This window comes from Thecamonas trahens (assembly GCF_000142905.1).
Source record: "Thecamonas trahens ATCC 50062 unplaced genomic scaffold supercont1.39, whole genome shotgun sequence".
NCBI lineage: Eukaryota > Apusomonadida > Apusomonadidae > Thecamonas > Thecamonas trahens.
In genome coordinates this window covers 98321-114099 of record NW_013657641.1, presented here as the reverse complement: position 1 = coordinate 114099, position 15779 = coordinate 98321, and the positions used below count along the sequence as shown (strand labels likewise).

Sequence of the window (15779 nt, the reverse complement as noted above, 5' to 3'; positions counted from 1 at the left end):
CTCCCTTCCTGTCCTCCCAACCCATGTCTACTCACCCCCTTCCCCTTTCCCCTCCCCCCCCCCCCTCCCCCTCCCCCTCTTCCCGTCCCCTCCCTTCCTTCCCCTTCCCCTTCCCCCCATGCGGTGGGATCTTTTCTCCCTCTCAGCCCCCCCCTCCCCCCCCCCACCCCCTCCCCCCACACACACACGTACGTGTCCATGCACTCCTCAAAGGCCTTCCAGAACTGATGGCAACGCCCCGTTCCTGCACGCACGCCAAACTGAGACGCCATGGTCCACACAAGTCGAGTGTTCCAGCCTCTCACTCATACCCTCACCACGACCTTGCCTCGACCTTGCCTCTCAGCCGCCCGCCGCCCTCAGCCGTCCCCCTCCCCCCGGGCAATCAGCCCTAGGCCGGATCGCTCCTCCGTCCTGGCTGAGCCATCACTTACCTGGCTTGGCGGAAGACTTTTTTTCGGTACGGATGCGGGCGTCATAGTCATCGCATGCATGATGTTTATCTGCCATCAATGGGGAGAGCCTTGATATGCTGTGGCGATTGATCATGTGTGTGGCGCCCGGCTGTGTCGTGGCCACAAAGGGGTACGGCGGGATGGTTCGGGCGTGGTGATAGAGTCGGCCAGCTGCGAGTGGGGTGCCGTCCTTAGTAGAGATCGAGCAAATCGTCGAGGTCCTCGTCCATCAGCTCGGTCATGATGTCGTACGGGATGTCGTACGCGCACCGGAACGAGAGCCGATCCGCCGAGACGTCGATGTCCAGCCGGTCTAGATCGAGGTCAATGCCTTCGCCGCCACCCACAAACGGCGCAATAGTAGCCTGCGGCGCGCCGCTGCTGTCATCCACGTCCGGTCCGAGCCATTCGTACGCGGCAGGCGCCGAGAGCGTCCGATAAAGCTCCGGCAAAGCCTCCCATTCCTCGACCGACGCTACGCGGCCGTAGCTCGGATCGCGCCACGAGCAGTAGCCCTCGGCGTCATGGAACGAAACATGACCCACCGCGTCGCCGTCCTCAGCCAGTCCACCTGCCCATGACACGCCTGCGAGCTGCCACCAATCGATCTCGCGAGCGAGGAGCGGAGGCGGGATGGCATTTTCTGCGAGCGGCTCGGCGTCATCTGAGGGCGGCAGCGCCACCAGTGACCATCCATAGCCCTCAGCCTCGGTCTCCCATCCTGTCGACTGGACAAACTCCCGAAACTCGGCCACGCTCACCACATCGACCTCGACATGCGCCACCCGATCGCTCGTCCGCACCGCCAGCCGTCCGCCGCCTGCCGCCGCCTGGCCACAGGCCAAGCTCACCAGAATCACAGCCGTTACCAGTACCATGTACACCTTTGCCCATACCCAGTCTGACCGGTACCTCAACGTCATGTTTGCTACCCACAACTGTCCTTGCTCGTCGAGTCTGTGGCCTCTACCCGCTCTACCCGCTTCCAACACTGCTGCCGATCTCAGCGCTTGTTGGCCGGCCGCCCTTCGCCCTCGACCGATCCAAGCTCCGCGCGAGCGCAAATGCAATGCCAAGCGATGCTCACCGCCGTACTTTTGCATCATCACAAGTGATGCTCTCCTCACCGCTGACTTGAAGGGCAAGACGAACCCGATCGGACGGAGGACTCGTCACTCGCGAGGCGTGCGGCGGTTGTTCGGGCTGATTTAGATCAGAACGGGACGACAGAGAGCACACGCAGTAGCAGCGATGAACGCCCACAGATATCCTCGCTTCCTCCTTCTCCGGTATTCCATCCCTCATCGTGAGCTATCCCCGATCGTGAGCCATCTCCATCCCCATTCCCTCCCATGGAACAAAACCATCCACAGTCAACGAAACGACGACGACGACGACGACGACCAGCGGAGATAGCGACAGCGACAGTGACAGCAGCCACAGCCACAGCCAGAGCCATAGCCACAGCCTCACCTCTCACCCACCCACACTCTTGCACGCGCAATAACTATGTTCCGTACTGGCTCGCTCACTCAGCCCCTCCGGGCCCACCTTCCGACTCTGACCAAGACGACGAGCATGGCAGCTGGCAAGGCCATGGGCGCGACGGCGAGTCGTTCGGCGTCTTCGGCTGTCATTGCGTCGGTGACGGCTCGGGAGATCCTGGACTCGCGGGCTTCCCTACGCTTGAGGCGGACATCTATACTTCGGATGGAGTGCTTCATCGTGCTGCTGTGCCTTCGGGTGCTTCGACGGGTGTGCATGAGGCTCTGGAGCTGCGTGACGGTGGCTCGCGTTATGCTGGCAAGGGCGTTCTCACCGCTGTGGCCAACGTCAAGGATGTGGGAACTCAGCTGATTGGTGCTGATCCCGTTGATCAGGCCAACATTGACGAGGTGCTCATAACTGCAGACGGAACTGAGAACAAGGGCAAGCTTGGTGCTAATGCCATCCTTGCTGTCTCCATGGCTGCTGCAAAGGCTGGTGCCTGGGTCGCCCAGGTCCCGCTCTACGCTCATCTGGCCAACCTTGCCGGCCGCTCCACCGAGGCCTACACCATGCCTGTTCCGCTGCTCAACGTCATCAACGGCGGCGAGCACGCTGGCAACGGTCTCGCCATGCAGGAGTTCATGCTCGTCCCGCGGTCGGCCGACTCGTTTGCCGACGCCCTCCGCATGGGCGCCGAGGTCTACCACGTTCTCAAGGGCCTCATCAAGGAGGCCTACGGGCCCGATGGCGTGGCGGTCGGTGACGAGGGCGGCTTTGCGCCGGCCATCGACAGCAACACGGCCGCGCTTGACCTCCTTGTCGCCGCCATCGACAAGGCCGGCTACGCCGACTCGATGGGCCTCGCCATGGACGTTGCCGCCTCCGAGTTCTTTGACCCCGACGCCGGGACCTACGACCTCGGGTTCAAGACCCAGCCCAACGACGGCTCGCGAGTGCTCTCGGGCGGTCAGCTGAGCGACCTCTACGCCGAGTACGCCGCCAAGTATCCCATCGTCTCCATCGAGGATCGTTTGACCAGGACGATTTTGCCAACACCAAGGCGCTCACCGCCAAGCTCGGCGACTCGGTCCAGATTGTTGGCGACGACTTGCTCGTCACCAACCCGGCCCGCATCGCCACCGCCGTCGCAGACTCGGCATGCAACGGCCTGCTTCTCAAGGTCAACCAGATCGGTTCCGTTACCGAGGCCCTCGAGGCCGCTCGCGTCGCCCGCGAGGCCGGCTGGGGCGTTATGGTCTCTCACCGCTCCGGCGAGACCGAGGACACCTTTATTGCCGACCTCGCCGTCGGCCTCGGCTGCGGCCAGATCAAGACCGGCGCTCCGGCACGCTCTGAGCGCCTCGCAAAGTACAACCAGCTTCTCCGTATCGAGGAGGAGCTCGCCGCCGCCGCCGCCTACCCCGGCTGGACCCGCAACTAAGCTCCTCTTGCCAGAGTAAACTCTGATCCAACGATCCAGTCTCCGGGCAGAGTCCACAGAGTGTCGAGTTGACTGCGTCCTGCGGCTGACGGTGATGCCAACCCTCACGCGTCAGCACGACACGACTCAACTCAACCGCGCGCGCGAGCCACCACCTTGTACAAGGCGAGTTGTTTGGGCATGGCAAGCAACACGAGCTCGCCGCATCAGAGCTTTGGCCTTCAGGAGCTTCCCACCGAAGTCGTTCATCTCATTGCCTTTCATTCCAACGTGCTCGAGTCCGGCGACGTGGTGGCGCTGGCAACGACCTGCCGCTCGCTTCACCGGGCTCTGCTCGGATCCGAATATGGTCGCGGGCTGGCCATGGCATTGGCGGGATGGGATGTGAGCGTGGAGGCGCGGAACTGGCGGGCTGCTTGCCATGTCGTCCGCCGGCTAGATGAGGATGATCGCGCGGGCTTTTGGGCCGATGGCGAGCGGATGATGGAGGTCTTTGACGGCGGTTGTGCCACTGATCCGGCGTGGCACGCGCTGGTGGCTGCCATGGCTGCCAGCGGCGCCGCGTGTGAGATCGGATGGGACGACGCCTTTGGACAGGTTGTGTGGGAAGGCTGCCAGCGTATGGTTGGCGTCGGTGCTATGGCCGCGGCCTATGGCAATGAGGAGCTGGCCATGGAGCTCGCGCCGCGGCTGGATGCCGATGAGCGTGCGTTGATGGTGGCCATTGGTGCCCAGATGGGCATGCTTGCCCTTGTGGAGTGGCTGCTCGACGACGAGGCAGTCGATGCCTCGCTGGAGAACAACTACGCGCTCCGTGCCGCGACCCGGACCAATTGCGAGCCGATGCTCCGGCTGCTGCTGGCACACCCGAGCACCGATCCTGCCGCCGACAACAACACCGCCATCCGGTGGGCGGCCGGCCATGGCCTGACCCGCATGGTCGAGCTGCTGCTAGCCGACGTCCGGGTTGATCCGACGGCCTACAATGACTTTGCCATCCGCGTTGCCGCCGGCAACGGCCACTGCGCCGTCGTCGACCTGCTCCTCGCCGACACCCGCATTGACCCCTCGGCCGACAACAACGAGGCGCTCATCGCCGCCGCCTTTCGCGGGCACACCGACGTCGTTGCTTCGCTCCTTGCGCATCCGCGCGTTGATCCATCGTCCGCCAACAGCCACGCCCTCCAGATAGCCTCCAAGTACGGCCACCTCGACGTCGTCATGCTGCTTCTCGCCGACGAACGCGTCGATCCCGCCGCCGACAGCAACGAGGCGCTGGTCGCTGCCGCTCACCGCGGGCACGCCGCGGTTGTCCGTGCCCTCCTCGCCGATCCACGGGTCGACCCCTCGGCCAACGACAACCACGCCATTGCCACCGCCTCGGGCTGCGGCCACCTGGCAGTTGTCGAACTGCTCCTCGCCGACGACCGCGTCGATCCCTCAGCTTACAGCCACTACGCGCTCCGCTGGGCTGCTCGCGGAGGCCACCTTGCCGTCGTTACGCGCCTCGTTGCCCATTCGCGCATCGGTCTCGATCCACATGCCGCCGCCACCATCATCGCCGCCACCCGCGCCGGCGACACTGCTGTTGTCGAGCGGCTCACTACGCCCAACACTGCCGCAGATTTGCCAACAGCCTTGTAGCGCGCCCACCCCTGTCTCGCCACCCCCACCCGATCAACCGCCCCTGTCTCACCACCCCCACCCGATCAACCGCCCCTGTCTCACCACCCCCACCCGATCAACCGCCCCTGTCTCACCACCCCCACCCGATCAACCGCCCCTGTCTCACCACCCCCACCCGATCAACCGCCCCTGTCTCGCCACCCCCCACCCGATCAACCGCCCCTGTCTCGCCACCCCCACCCGATCAACCGCCCCTGTCTCGCCACCCGCCACCCACCCACCCACTCCCAACCACCCACTCCCACATAGCAACCACTCCACTGCATCCACCCCCAACCAAGGAACCACCACTGTAGTCTACCATGTCTACAGACAGTGTGTCCCTTCCCCGCGCAGGTATGTCGTCCTCCCTTCCCCTCCCCTCCCCTCCCCTCCCCTCCCCCTCCCCTCCCCTCCCCTCCCCTCGCCACGCGCCCTGTTTCCCCGCCAACACGTCACGATACCGGCATCCCCCCCCCTCCCCTGTGACCATTTTCACCTCACGAACCACACAATACCACACAATATTATGGTATGTGCTAATGATGTTATCACTCATGGGTGGGTGCGGCTGGGATGACTTTGTGTGTAGAGTACGAAGCGCTGGTGGAGCTCGATGATGAGGTGGGTCGGCTCAAGGCGGCCAACAGGTCGCTCGTCCGTGACAATGATCGGCTGGTGGCAGAGGTGAACGAGGCCCGGGATGAGGTGCGACGGCTAGAAGTGGACAATGATCAGCTGGGCGCTTCGGTGGCGGCGCTCTCGGCCCAGTTGGTTGACATTCAAAAGAACCATGCCCAGAGTGCCTCGGTGGCCTCAACTACCTTCTCGGCGGACATCTATGATCTCCAGGCGGCGCTGGAAGACGCTCGCGCTCTCAACGCTGATCTGGCACGACAGGTTGAAGAGACTCGCGCCACCTCGACCACGCAGTTGATGGCGTTCAAGGAGACGGAGGCTCGGGTCGATGAGCTGCTGGTCGAGCTCGACGAGGTTAGCACTGCTCGCCGCGAGCTGCTGCTCCGCGTCTCGCGCGACAATGCCGCGCTTGCTGACGCTCAGGCCGAAGCCCTCGAGGCTCGTGATGCGCTTGCTCGTGAGCGTGCAGGACATGCCGACCTCCTCGCTGCTCTTCAGTCGCGGGTCTCGGCGCTCGAGGCTGAGCTCGCCTCGCTCCGTGTCGACAACGACGGCCTCGCCGCAGCTTCCGGCGCCGACGGTGCTCCGCAATCTGAAGCCGTTCTCGAGCTTCGTGCCCGGTTGCAGGCCTCGCAACATGAGACCCGTGAGCTGCTGGGTCGCCTCGCCGAGCTTGACGCCGAGACCGCCGCCGTCCGCGCCGCCCACCACGAGTACGTTACCGAGGCCCGCAGCCTCCGTGCCCGTCACGTCAACGCCGCATCGGCCGCGGAAGTCTACCAGCGCGAGCTGGCTGCCACCCTGGCCGAGGCCATGGCGCTGACCTCCGAGCTGAGCGCGGCACAGGCTCGCATCGAGTCGCTCCGCGGCCGTCTCGCCGCCGCACCCAACGGCTCGGACGCGCTCCGTGTCGCCCTCGACTCGGCCGTTGCCGAGCGCAACGAGGCATATGCTCGTGCGACTGCCTTTGAGGCCGACATCGCCGCCCTTCGCAGCCAGGTCGCCGACATGGAAGCCTCCGCCGTCCGCGCCTCGGTCACCCTCGCCGCCGCCCGCGCCGAGGAGACGGCCGCCAAGGCTGAGCGTGCCGATGCTACCGCCGCCGCCGCCACCCTCCAGCAGCAGCTCAAGGCCGCCGAGGCCGAGCTCGACGACGCCCGTGCCCGCGCTGGTGACCTCCCTGCTCGCCGCTCCAGGTACCGCGGCAGCTCAGATGGTGACAGCCTTGCTGCCAAGGAGGACCAGGTTGCCTCCATGCGCGCCGAGTCGGCCGCCGCTGACTCGACTGCTGCCGCCGTCGCTGACAAGCTCCGCGCCGAGCGCGCCCGTGTCCGCGCCCTTGAGGAGGACGTAGCCAAGCGCGAGTCCGCTGCTGTCCTTCTCACCCAAAAGCTTCGCAACGCCGAGGAGGAAATTGCCGGCTACGCCCGGATCGTCGCTCGCTACGAAGCCGAGACCGATGAGCTCGCCGCCAAGGTCTCGGCTCTCTCGGACGCCAACACACACTACGCGGCAGACGCTGCTGCCCGCAGCTCGACCTCGGGCGTCCTCGCCTCGGGCACCGCCATCGAGCTCCAGCAGCAGCTGGTCGCCGAGTCGGCGCGCTCGCTCGCGCTGCAGGATCGAGTCCTCGAGCTCACCGCCGAGCGCGACGCCCTCGTCCGCCAGGTCCAGGCTGAGGCCGCTACTCGGGCGTCGGCCCATGATGAAATTGCCCAGCTCGAGGCAAGCCTCGAGGCGCGCGCCGCACTCTTTGCCCAACTCCACGAGGCTCACGACGAGGTTGTCGCCGCCGTCCGCGTCGAAGAGCTCCGCAACGAGTCGATGGACCTTTCGTCGCGTCTCGCCTCGATGGACGCCGATCTCTCTGCCATGGAGGCCGAGGCTGCTGAGGGCGGCGACCGCGACCGCCGCGAAGCCCTCCTCCGCCTCGAGATGCGGACTATCGAGCTCGAACAGGAGCTGCTTCTCACCCGGACTCGCGCCGAGGAGCGCCTCGCCGCCTACGAGGCCCGCGTCCGTGCCTCGGCCGAGGCCCTCGCTTCGTTGCAGTCGGGTGTTGGCCATCCGGTCCAGGCCGCCATCTACGAGCGTGAGATTGAGGCACTCAAGTCGGAGCGCGCCGCGCTTCTTGCGCAGGCCCAGGTCGACACCACCCGCCGTGCAGACTACGAGGCCCGCATCGCCGCCCTTGTTGCCCTGCAGGATCCGGCCGCACTCTCGGTCGGCAGCTTGCCCACAGCCTCGGCGCTCACCAACGAGCAGATTGAGGCTCTCTCCGAGGACCGCCTCCGCGCCGAGCTCAAGGCCATGCGCAACGACAACATCGAGCTCCGTCGCCGCGTGGAGGCCCTCCTCGAGTCGTCGCGCGTCACCATCGCCTCACTCAAGGAGCGGGTCGAGGGCGCCGCCCGCGACGCAGAAGACACCCGCCGCGTTGAGGAACTCGAGGATGAGAACAATGAGCTCCGCGAACAGGTCCGCATGATCCACGCCTCTGTCGAGATGCGCATCTCGTTCCTCATGATGCAAATCGAGACGTTGACCGAGGAGAACGAGAAGCTGCAGGTCGCACTCGGCGCAACGCCGTCGCCGTCAGCCTCGCACGCTTCGCAGCCGGCAAGCAGCTCCGCCCGCAAGTCGGCTGCCTCTGCCGAGCTCTCGCCGCCGCGCCGCCCGCCGCAGGCCTCGCCATCGGACCAGCACTGGGACGCCCTCGTCCAGGAGCTCCACGAGGCCAATGCCGAACTCCGCGACGAGGTCCGCAAGCTGGAGGCTGATTCGGCCGCCACTGTGACGGCGCTGGAAGAGCGCGTCGCCGAGCTGCAGGCCGAGCGCGAGGCGCTGCTCAACGGCGGGAGCAGTGGCGGGAGCAACTCGCCTCACGTCACCCCACTCACCGCCAAGGTTGCTGCACTCCAGTCACGCAACACGCAGCTTGAGGAGCGAGTCGCCGCGCTGGCATCGGCCGATGACGTGGCGCAGCAGCGCGACCAGCTCGAGGTGCAGCTCGCAGCGCTGAGACAGCGATACATCTACGTTGTCGAGCGCAACCAGGAGCTCGAGGCGAGCGCCGCAGCGAGCGAAAACGGGCCTCGTGCCGCGTCGGGAGCTCCGGACGCTCGGGCACAGGCCCTGCTGGCGCGGTCAGACCGGACGCTCGAGGCAGGGCGGGCCATCGAAAGCCGGGCCGACAAGGCTCTGGGCAAGCTCGTCGAGACAAACGGGGCGAGCCCCGAGGCCATCAACGAGCTGGTGGCATGCTCGGTGAAGCGGAGCGAGCTGGCAGCGGCGCAGGCGGCGCTGCAACGCGAGCTGGCGGAGACGGCGGCGGCCGCGTCGGGCGAGGCCGTGGTGGCCCGGGCCCGCGCGCGCGAAGCCGAGATGGAGGCGCGCGAGGCCGCAGCGCGCGAGGCCGCAGTCGCCAAGCAGGCCGAGCTTACCGCCGCCGAGCTGGTGCGCGCCGAGGAGGTGGCTGCGGCGGGTCGGAGGCAGGTTGCTGTCTACGAATCGTCGGGCACGCTCGATGAAAAGCTGGTGGCGCAGGCGCAGGCCACACGTGCCGCCGAGGCCGAGGCCGACACCCACTTTGCGTCGGCGACCGAGGCACAGCGGCGGTGCATCGAGGTCCAAGCCGAGCTGGCGAGCCGCGAGGCTGAGCTCCACGCAGCACTCAACGAGCGGAACCACGCGCTGTCCGAGGCGCACCGGCAAGTCCAGGACGCGCTGGCAAGCAAGGCTGAGCTCCACGCCGAGCTGGCCGCGAGCAGGCAGCGTGAGGAGGCGCTGACCTCTCGGGTCGAGCCGGTTGTCTCGGACGCCGGCAAGGCGCTCGCCCACGCCGAGCTTATCCAGGCCGAGAACACGAGGCTCAGCTATCAGTTGGCCAAGGAAGTTGAGCAGCGCGAGGCGCTCGAGGAGCAGATCGGCGAGATGCAGGGCGTCATCGCCGACCGGCTGCGCGGCCTCGAGTCGCAGCTGATGGGCGAGGCCGGAAGCGACCCGGCCGCCGATGCGGCGCGGCCGCACGATGAGCTTGTGGCGCTTGTCGGCCAGCTCCGTGCCCACAACGAGGCGTTGCTCGCTGAGCGGGCAGCGCTCGAGGAGCAGATTCGCGCTCACAACGACGTCATGTCAGCGTCAGCATCGTTCCTTCGCTCCGAAAACGTGTCGATTGTCGAGCAGGCCCGCCAGCTGCAGGAGCAGCGGGCGCTTCTCCGCGACGGTCTAGCCGGCCTCGACGACGCCAACGCCATCCTCTCTGGTGGGTCCGAGGACGAGCTGCGGACTGTGCTCAAGTCGCTCGTCTCGGAGCGGACCCAGCTTGTGCTGCAGACCGATGCCACCTTTGACCTGCTCAGGCGGACGCTCGGTGTCTTCCGCGAGTCGGCCACGGTCATCCGCTCGCTCCAGGGCAAGAACCGCAAGCTGAAGGCCAAGGTCAAGACCAAGGCCGCCCGTGGTGCGCAGTAGGGAGGGATATCCCAGTTGTTTCATTAGAGAGTGTAAACAACACAGCACAGCAGAAGACCGGCTAGGCTGAGCTGCCTGGGACGGTCCTCCGCTTCGAGCGCTTCTCGCGCTTGATGGTGACGGCGGTGGCGCGGCCGGCGAGCTTCTTCATCCAGGCCGGGAGCTCGGACGCACCACCGTCCGACTCGTTCATGGCGACGCGGGCATGGGCGAGAGCCTTGAACTGGGATTGGATGGTCGGGTAGGAGCGGAGGACCTCGTCGAGGACGGTCTTGCGGAGGACGTAGAGGACGACCGGGGTAGAGGCGACGACGGTGGCGGTGCGGACGGTGTCGAGGAAGAGGGCGATCTCACCAAAGAACGAGCCGCGCGAGAGGGCAACGTCTGCGCCGCTGGGCAGGTGGACGGCGACCTGGCCCGAGGCGATAAAGTACATCTCGCGGCCGAGGTCACCGGCCTCGACAATGGTCTGGCCAGGCTCAGCCTTGTGCTTGTCCATGCGCGACATCATGTCGTCAAGGAAGCGGGCGTTGCGACCAAGGTCAAACTCGGCGGCCTCGGAGCCTGCCAGCGGCGAGTAGACGATCTTCTTGCGGCGGCCCTTGGGCGGCGGCTTCATGCCGCGCGGCTCGTGCTCGAGCGACATCGAGTAGCACTTGTTCTCGTCCCACTTGGGCGCGGCGTGGGCGAGATAGGTCTGGATGGTGGGGACCGGATGGAAGACGTAAGCCGAGCCGGAGCGGAAGGAGAGCAGGTCTGCAACGACCTCGTAGGTCATGCGGTGCTTGGCCATGTTGACCAGGTGGGCGCCATCGACCTTTTGCACAAACGACTCGTTGCCATCGTCGATAAAAGTGAGGTCCTGCAGCGAGACGCCGAGGTAGGGGATGAGCGGTGGTGCGGCCGACTTGAGCTTGTCGCGATAGGCGCGGTAGTTGTGGGTCATGGACATGACGTCCTTGAGGTCGAGGAAGAGGGCGTCGTACTCGGGCGGGAGGAGCTCCCAGGTGTACTTGAGGCGGGTGAGGGCGGCGCCTTCGAGGGCGGAGAGAATGGCCATGAGTGCGTTGTAGTTTTGCAGGGCGAGGCAGTTGTTAGCCACGTCGAGCATGATGCAGATCATGCGGGCGCGGTACTTGGGCCCGTCGCACTTGAGCACCTCGGTCCGTGCCCATGCCACGGTGTCGTTGAACCGCTTGATCATGGCGAGCACGTACGGCGCCCGCATCTCGGCGCCCTTGCGGGCCCAGGCCTGCCCGAGGAACTCGTTCGGCTTGATACGCTCAAAGACGGCATAGTCGAGGAGCGTGAGCTGGCGGACAACCTCGAGTGGGTGCAGCTGCGCCATGGTGTGGAGCGGCTTGGAGGTGAGAAGGAGTGATGGCGGAGCCTGAGTCGACTCTTCAAAAGTGATGGAGCTGGCCGAGGCGAGCTCCGAGGCGGCGGCCGACGACGCGCCGAGAGTGTCGTCGTCGTCCGACTCGTCCGAGTCCGAGTCGCCGAGCGAGAGTGCGCGGAGCTGGTCCATGACGGCGGCGGCGTCCTCGTCGAGGCGCGACTTCCACTTTTCGCGAAGCTTGGTGGCGGCGGCGGCGACCGAGGCTGCGAGCGGCTCCGACGCGTCGACGCGATCAAGGAAGGTGGTGACGGCGGCGGCGAGGGTGCCGTGTGAGGGAAACTCGTACGGCGCGAGCGAAACCCATTCGGCGAGGAAAGCGAGCGTCTTCAGCTGCATCGGCGCCTGCTCCTTGGCCACAAACGCGTCGACGGTGGCCTGCGCGGTCGACGCAGGGAGCGAGAAGAACCGCATCTCGAGGTAGGTGAGGAGCCGGAGCGCCGGGAGGTAGAGCGAGTGGGTGAGGATGAAGATCTTGCGGAGGGAGCGGTCGCCGACGCCCGGCTGAGTCATTTTGCGAATGAGGAAATCGATGGCCATGGCCTCGATCGAGAGATCGACCGTCGAGTCGTCGTACTTGTCGTGCCAGTACGGCAGGAGCCGCGGGACGTCGAGACCCTTGCGGAGGCGGACAACGGTCGACGAGACGCCCGTGTCCGGGCGGACGGTGCGGATCATGGTGCCTGCGGCGCTGAGCTTGCGGCGTTCGAGAATGCCGCGCCACCAGGCTTGAATGAGGACCGCGGCGGCCTCCATGCGGCTCGCCTCGACCTGATCCTGCACATTGGTCACGACCATCTCCGAGTCGACCGACTGCAGGTACTCGAGCCCGCCCGAGTGGGCTTGCAGGTCCGAGAGAAGGACGACGGCCTCGTCGGTACCCGCTGGAGCGCCCTCACCGCCGGGCGTGTCGGGCGCCTTGAGATCGATGTATGTGACGGCGTCGGTTGAGACGATGGCGCGGATTGAAGGCGGAAGTTCATGGGCGGTGTCGGCGACCACGTCCCAGGCCTCGAGCGAGCCGGCGAGGCTGGCGCCGGTCTGGAAGACGCCGACAATCTCGGTGAGCGCCGACGAGGTCGAGCGAAGAAGTCGGCAGTAGCGGAGCCGCTGGGCGAGAACGATACGGCGGAGCGCGTCCTTCTCGAACCGCTGCGCGTTCTGGATGGCGTCAGAGACCGAGTTGAGCGAGGCCGTCAGCTCGTCGGCGCCGGCCTTGTTCTTCATGGCCTTGACACCGAGCTTGGACGACGTCTTTTCGGCCTTCTTCACCGCCTTCGCGTGCTTCTTGGCTTCCTCCTCATACTCGGATGAGAGCGCCTCGGACTCGGTCTTGTACTCGGTCACGATGGCGCGCGCAGGCTCGACGACGCCGTGGTGGAGCGCCGCCGTCCACGCCTCGATGCCCGACTGCACCAGGTTCCATGCGTCGAGCACCTCATGCAGGGCAAGCCCCACGTCCGAAGTCCCGAGCGTTGCATCGGCCGACTCTGCCGTCAGCGTTGAGAACGTGGCCATAAACTTGGACCCTTGCTCCGTCGCCTTGCGCAGCAACTCGACATACTTTGCGCCTTCTTTCGCAAACTGATGCCGACCAGGCGAGGTCCGAGAATATACCCATTGCAAGCAAGCGGGAGCACACAGCGCAGCGCAGACACACCGCATTCACAACCAAGAGAGAGCATCGACACGAGGAGGCGAGAAAGAAAGCCAACCAAAAAAAGGAGGCAGAAATGACATGTCGCAGGCGAAGCAAGTGACCGAACGAGCGACAGCGGGAGGGGGGGGGGGGGGAGCACCAGCCACCAGACACAGACATGACCAAGCCAGAAGCAGACCATACACACAGACACACATACATGTGCATGCCCATACATATGCCCACACGCACATCACACACTATGAGTCCACACACACACACACACACCCTCCCCCACCCCCCAGACACGCCACCACCGCCACCACCACCACCCACCGCCCGCACCAACCAGGAAGGCTTACCTTGTCCAGCTGTGGTGGTTGGTCCTGCAGACGGGTGAGTGCAGCTGCAGAGATGGCAGGTAGGGATGGCCGAGAGTGTACACGGGTGATGCGGGATGATGACCGCGCACGCATGCTCCTTTCCCCTCCCAACAGGATCAGAGAGAGAGGCGTGCGGTTGTGTGGGGAGAGGTATGTCGGTCAAGGTCAGGCCATCTCGCTAGCATGTCGGGTCAGACCTGATGATTTACTGCAAATGCCGGCGACGACGACAAGGACGAGGAGGAGGAGGAGGAGCACTAGTCGATGTGGCGCTTGCCGAGGCAGACCAGGCCGCATCTAGCTGAGGTCGCCCATGTCGGCCTCGACGGTCTCGTAAAGCTTCTTAAAGTTACCGGCGCCAAACTGGGCACAGGCCGACTTGTCGATGGAGTCGAGGGCGAGCGGGTCGAGCTCGATGTCGTCGACGTTAGGGTCCTTGGACGAGCCGTCCTTGCGGATGAAGCAGCGGCGCTCGAGGATCTCGATAAAGATGGTGGGGCGGGTGCCGAGCGGCTTGGTGAAGATCTGGAGGAGGATGCCCTCGTCCGGGTGGATGTCAATGAGGATGCCGCGCTCCTTGCACATGGCGATGTCCTCAGCCGAGAGCGAGTCGCCGACACGCGAGGCTGCCCAGGTGTAGTAGTCGACCTTGCGGCCCTCGTGAACGACCTCGGGCGGCGGCGGGAGGAACTCAAAGCCGATGTCCGAAGCAGCGTTCATGGCGTCAAAGGTGGCAAAGACATCGCCGGTCTTGAGGGCGAGGTGCTGGACGCCTGCGCCGCCCATCTGCTCGAGGAAGATGGTGATCTGCGACTTGGACGGGGTGCCGTACATGGGCTCGTTGATGGGAAGGAGGATGGTCTCGGCGTTGTTGGCAATGACGATCGAGTTGATGCCCGACTTCTTGGTGCCAACGTCCTCGGTCGAGAACTCGGCAAATCGGTGCCAGCCGAGGACGTTGTTAAAGTACTCAAAGGTCTCCTTGCACGAGAAGACGTTGCCAACCACGTGGTCGAACCGGTAGAGACCAAACGTCTTGCGGCTGGCGTCGTCGTTGACGGCCTCGTAGTCGGGCAGGTACGAGCCGTCGTCGGCGCCCGAGACAAAGCGCATGACCACGTCGCCGTATGCCTGGATCTCGGAGACCGTGACGCCGTTGGCAAAGGTCCGCGGGCGGCGGACCGGGATGCCGCCGTTGGCGACCGCAGTCTCAAACGCCACCGTGGCGTCGGGCGTGGTGACAGCGATGGCGCGGACGGCGAGACCGTGCTTGGTGAAGAACTCGGCGGCCTCGACGCCGTTGTAGTCCGGGTCCGGAACCGCCGTCGACTTGCCCTCGCGGCGGGCAATGAGCGCGCCGTGCGGCGACGCCGGCGACGTGATGACAAACCGCAGGTTCTCCGACTCGAGAATGTACGACGAGTACTCAAAGTTGCTGGTGTTGCGGTCCGACCGCGCCACCAGCCGCATCCCGAGCCCGGCCCGGAACCGCTTCATCACCGTCAGCGCGTCGCCGACGTAGAACTCGAGGTGGTGGAACTCGCCGGTCTCCACCTTGTCCGACATCGGGTTCCCGTCGTTCTTGCGCGCCTCATACCCGAGGATCCACCCCTCGGACGCCAGCTGCTTACCCGACCCAAGCACCTTGGTCTCGTCGGCCTTGATCGCATTGACCTCCTCCTCGATGGCCGCAATCCGCGCAGCCGTGAATGCCTCCTGGGACGGCCCTGTAGTAGGTAGCCCAGCAGCGTAGGATCCACAGCAGCGCAGGAGCCACAGCAGCGTAGCAGCCACAGCAGTGGAGTGATGCAGCAGTGTGCGGCGATGCAGCAAGTGTAGCAGCCCAATACCGCCACCATCGCCCCATCAGCCCCATCAGTGCAGCGGATAACCCCAGCGCATTGCATAGCATCCGCCAAGACACCAGCATCACGTTACGTCACCAGCATCACCATTGCGTTGCGAGGCCGAGCGGAGGAGAAGAGCCCACAATAACGAGAGATACACACACATACCCCGAGGACCAACATCCATGTGTGAGTACCAATGATCCGAGGGTGTAGTACGGGATGGAGATGGGGGGAGGGGGGGAGGGGGGGGGGGCAAGCAAGGGGGAGGGGGGGAGGGGGGGAGGGGGGGAAGGGGAGGAGGGGGGACAGGTCGCATTGCGCGTGACCCGTCCATCTTTCATGAAGATCCT

The 15779-nt window shown here is 65.4% G+C and overlaps 6 protein-coding genes across 6 annotated transcripts in view; 2 read left to right on the top strand and 4 right to left on the bottom strand.

Annotated features, from left to right (window-relative positions):
* Positions 1-281, bottom strand: part of AMSG_08185 (uncharacterized protein) — a 1237-nt gene extending 956 nt beyond the window's left edge. The window contains exon 1 of the mRNA XM_013900081.1: positions 193-281. Coding sequence (XP_013755535.1) covers positions 193-272 — 80 coding nt within the window. The 5' untranslated portion in view covers positions 273-281. The remainder of the gene's footprint in view (positions 1-192) is intronic.
* A 363-nt stretch (positions 282-644) lies between these two features.
* AMSG_08184 (uncharacterized protein) lies at positions 645-1378 on the bottom strand (the record flags this gene model as incomplete). Its single annotated transcript, XM_013900080.1, has 2 exons — positions 645-1285; positions 1325-1378. The coding sequence occupies 2 exons, from the start codon at positions 1376-1378 to the stop codon at positions 647-649; spliced, it is 693 nt and encodes a 230-aa protein (XP_013755534.1). The 3' UTR covers positions 645-646.
* A 655-nt stretch (positions 1379-2033) lies between these two features.
* AMSG_08183 (enolase 1) lies at positions 2034-3384 on the top strand (the record flags this gene model as incomplete). The annotated part of the gene is made up of 3 exons (XM_013900079.1): positions 2034-2099; positions 2147-2956; positions 2983-3384. 3 exons carry the CDS (start codon positions 2034-2036, stop codon positions 3382-3384), a joined length of 1278 nt encoding a protein of 425 aa, XP_013755533.1.
* A 139-nt stretch (positions 3385-3523) lies between these two features.
* AMSG_12141 (uncharacterized protein) lies at positions 3524-10216 on the top strand. Its single transcript, XM_013900172.1, has 2 exons — positions 3524-5024; positions 5700-10216. The coding sequence occupies exons 1-2, from the start codon at positions 3565-3567 to the stop codon at positions 10159-10161; spliced, it is 5922 nt and encodes a 1973-aa protein (XP_013755626.1). The 5' UTR covers positions 3524-3564; the 3' UTR covers positions 10162-10216.
* A 6-nt stretch (positions 10217-10222) lies between these two features.
* AMSG_08180 (ral guanine nucleotide exchange factor) lies at positions 10223-13178 on the bottom strand (the record flags this gene model as incomplete). Its single annotated transcript, XM_013900078.1, has 2 exons — positions 10223-13111; positions 13143-13178. The coding sequence occupies 2 exons, from the start codon at positions 13176-13178 to the stop codon at positions 10223-10225; spliced, it is 2925 nt and encodes a 974-aa protein (XP_013755532.1).
* Positions 13179-13763: 585 nt separating this feature from the next.
* AMSG_08179 (4-hydroxyphenylpyruvate dioxygenase) lies at positions 13764-15613 on the bottom strand (the record flags this gene model as incomplete). The annotated part of the gene is made up of 2 exons (XM_013900077.1): positions 13764-15306; positions 15595-15613. The coding sequence occupies 2 exons, from the start codon at positions 15611-15613 to the stop codon at positions 13877-13879; spliced, it is 1449 nt and encodes a 482-aa protein (XP_013755531.1). The 3' UTR covers positions 13764-13876.
* Positions 15614-15779: the final 166 nt, after the last annotated feature.

What these genes read in the sequence shown, in the direction of transcription:
- AMSG_12141 (XM_013900172.1), top strand. Translation starts at nt 3,565, where the DNA reads ATGGCAAGCAACACGAGCTCGCCGCATCAGAGCTTTGGCCTTCAGGAG. An exon ending in GCAGATTTGCCAACAGCCTT is followed by an intron (nt 5,025 to 5,699) that starts GTAGCGCGCCCA and finishes GGCGGCCAACAG; the next exon opens with GTCGCTCGTCCGTGACAATG.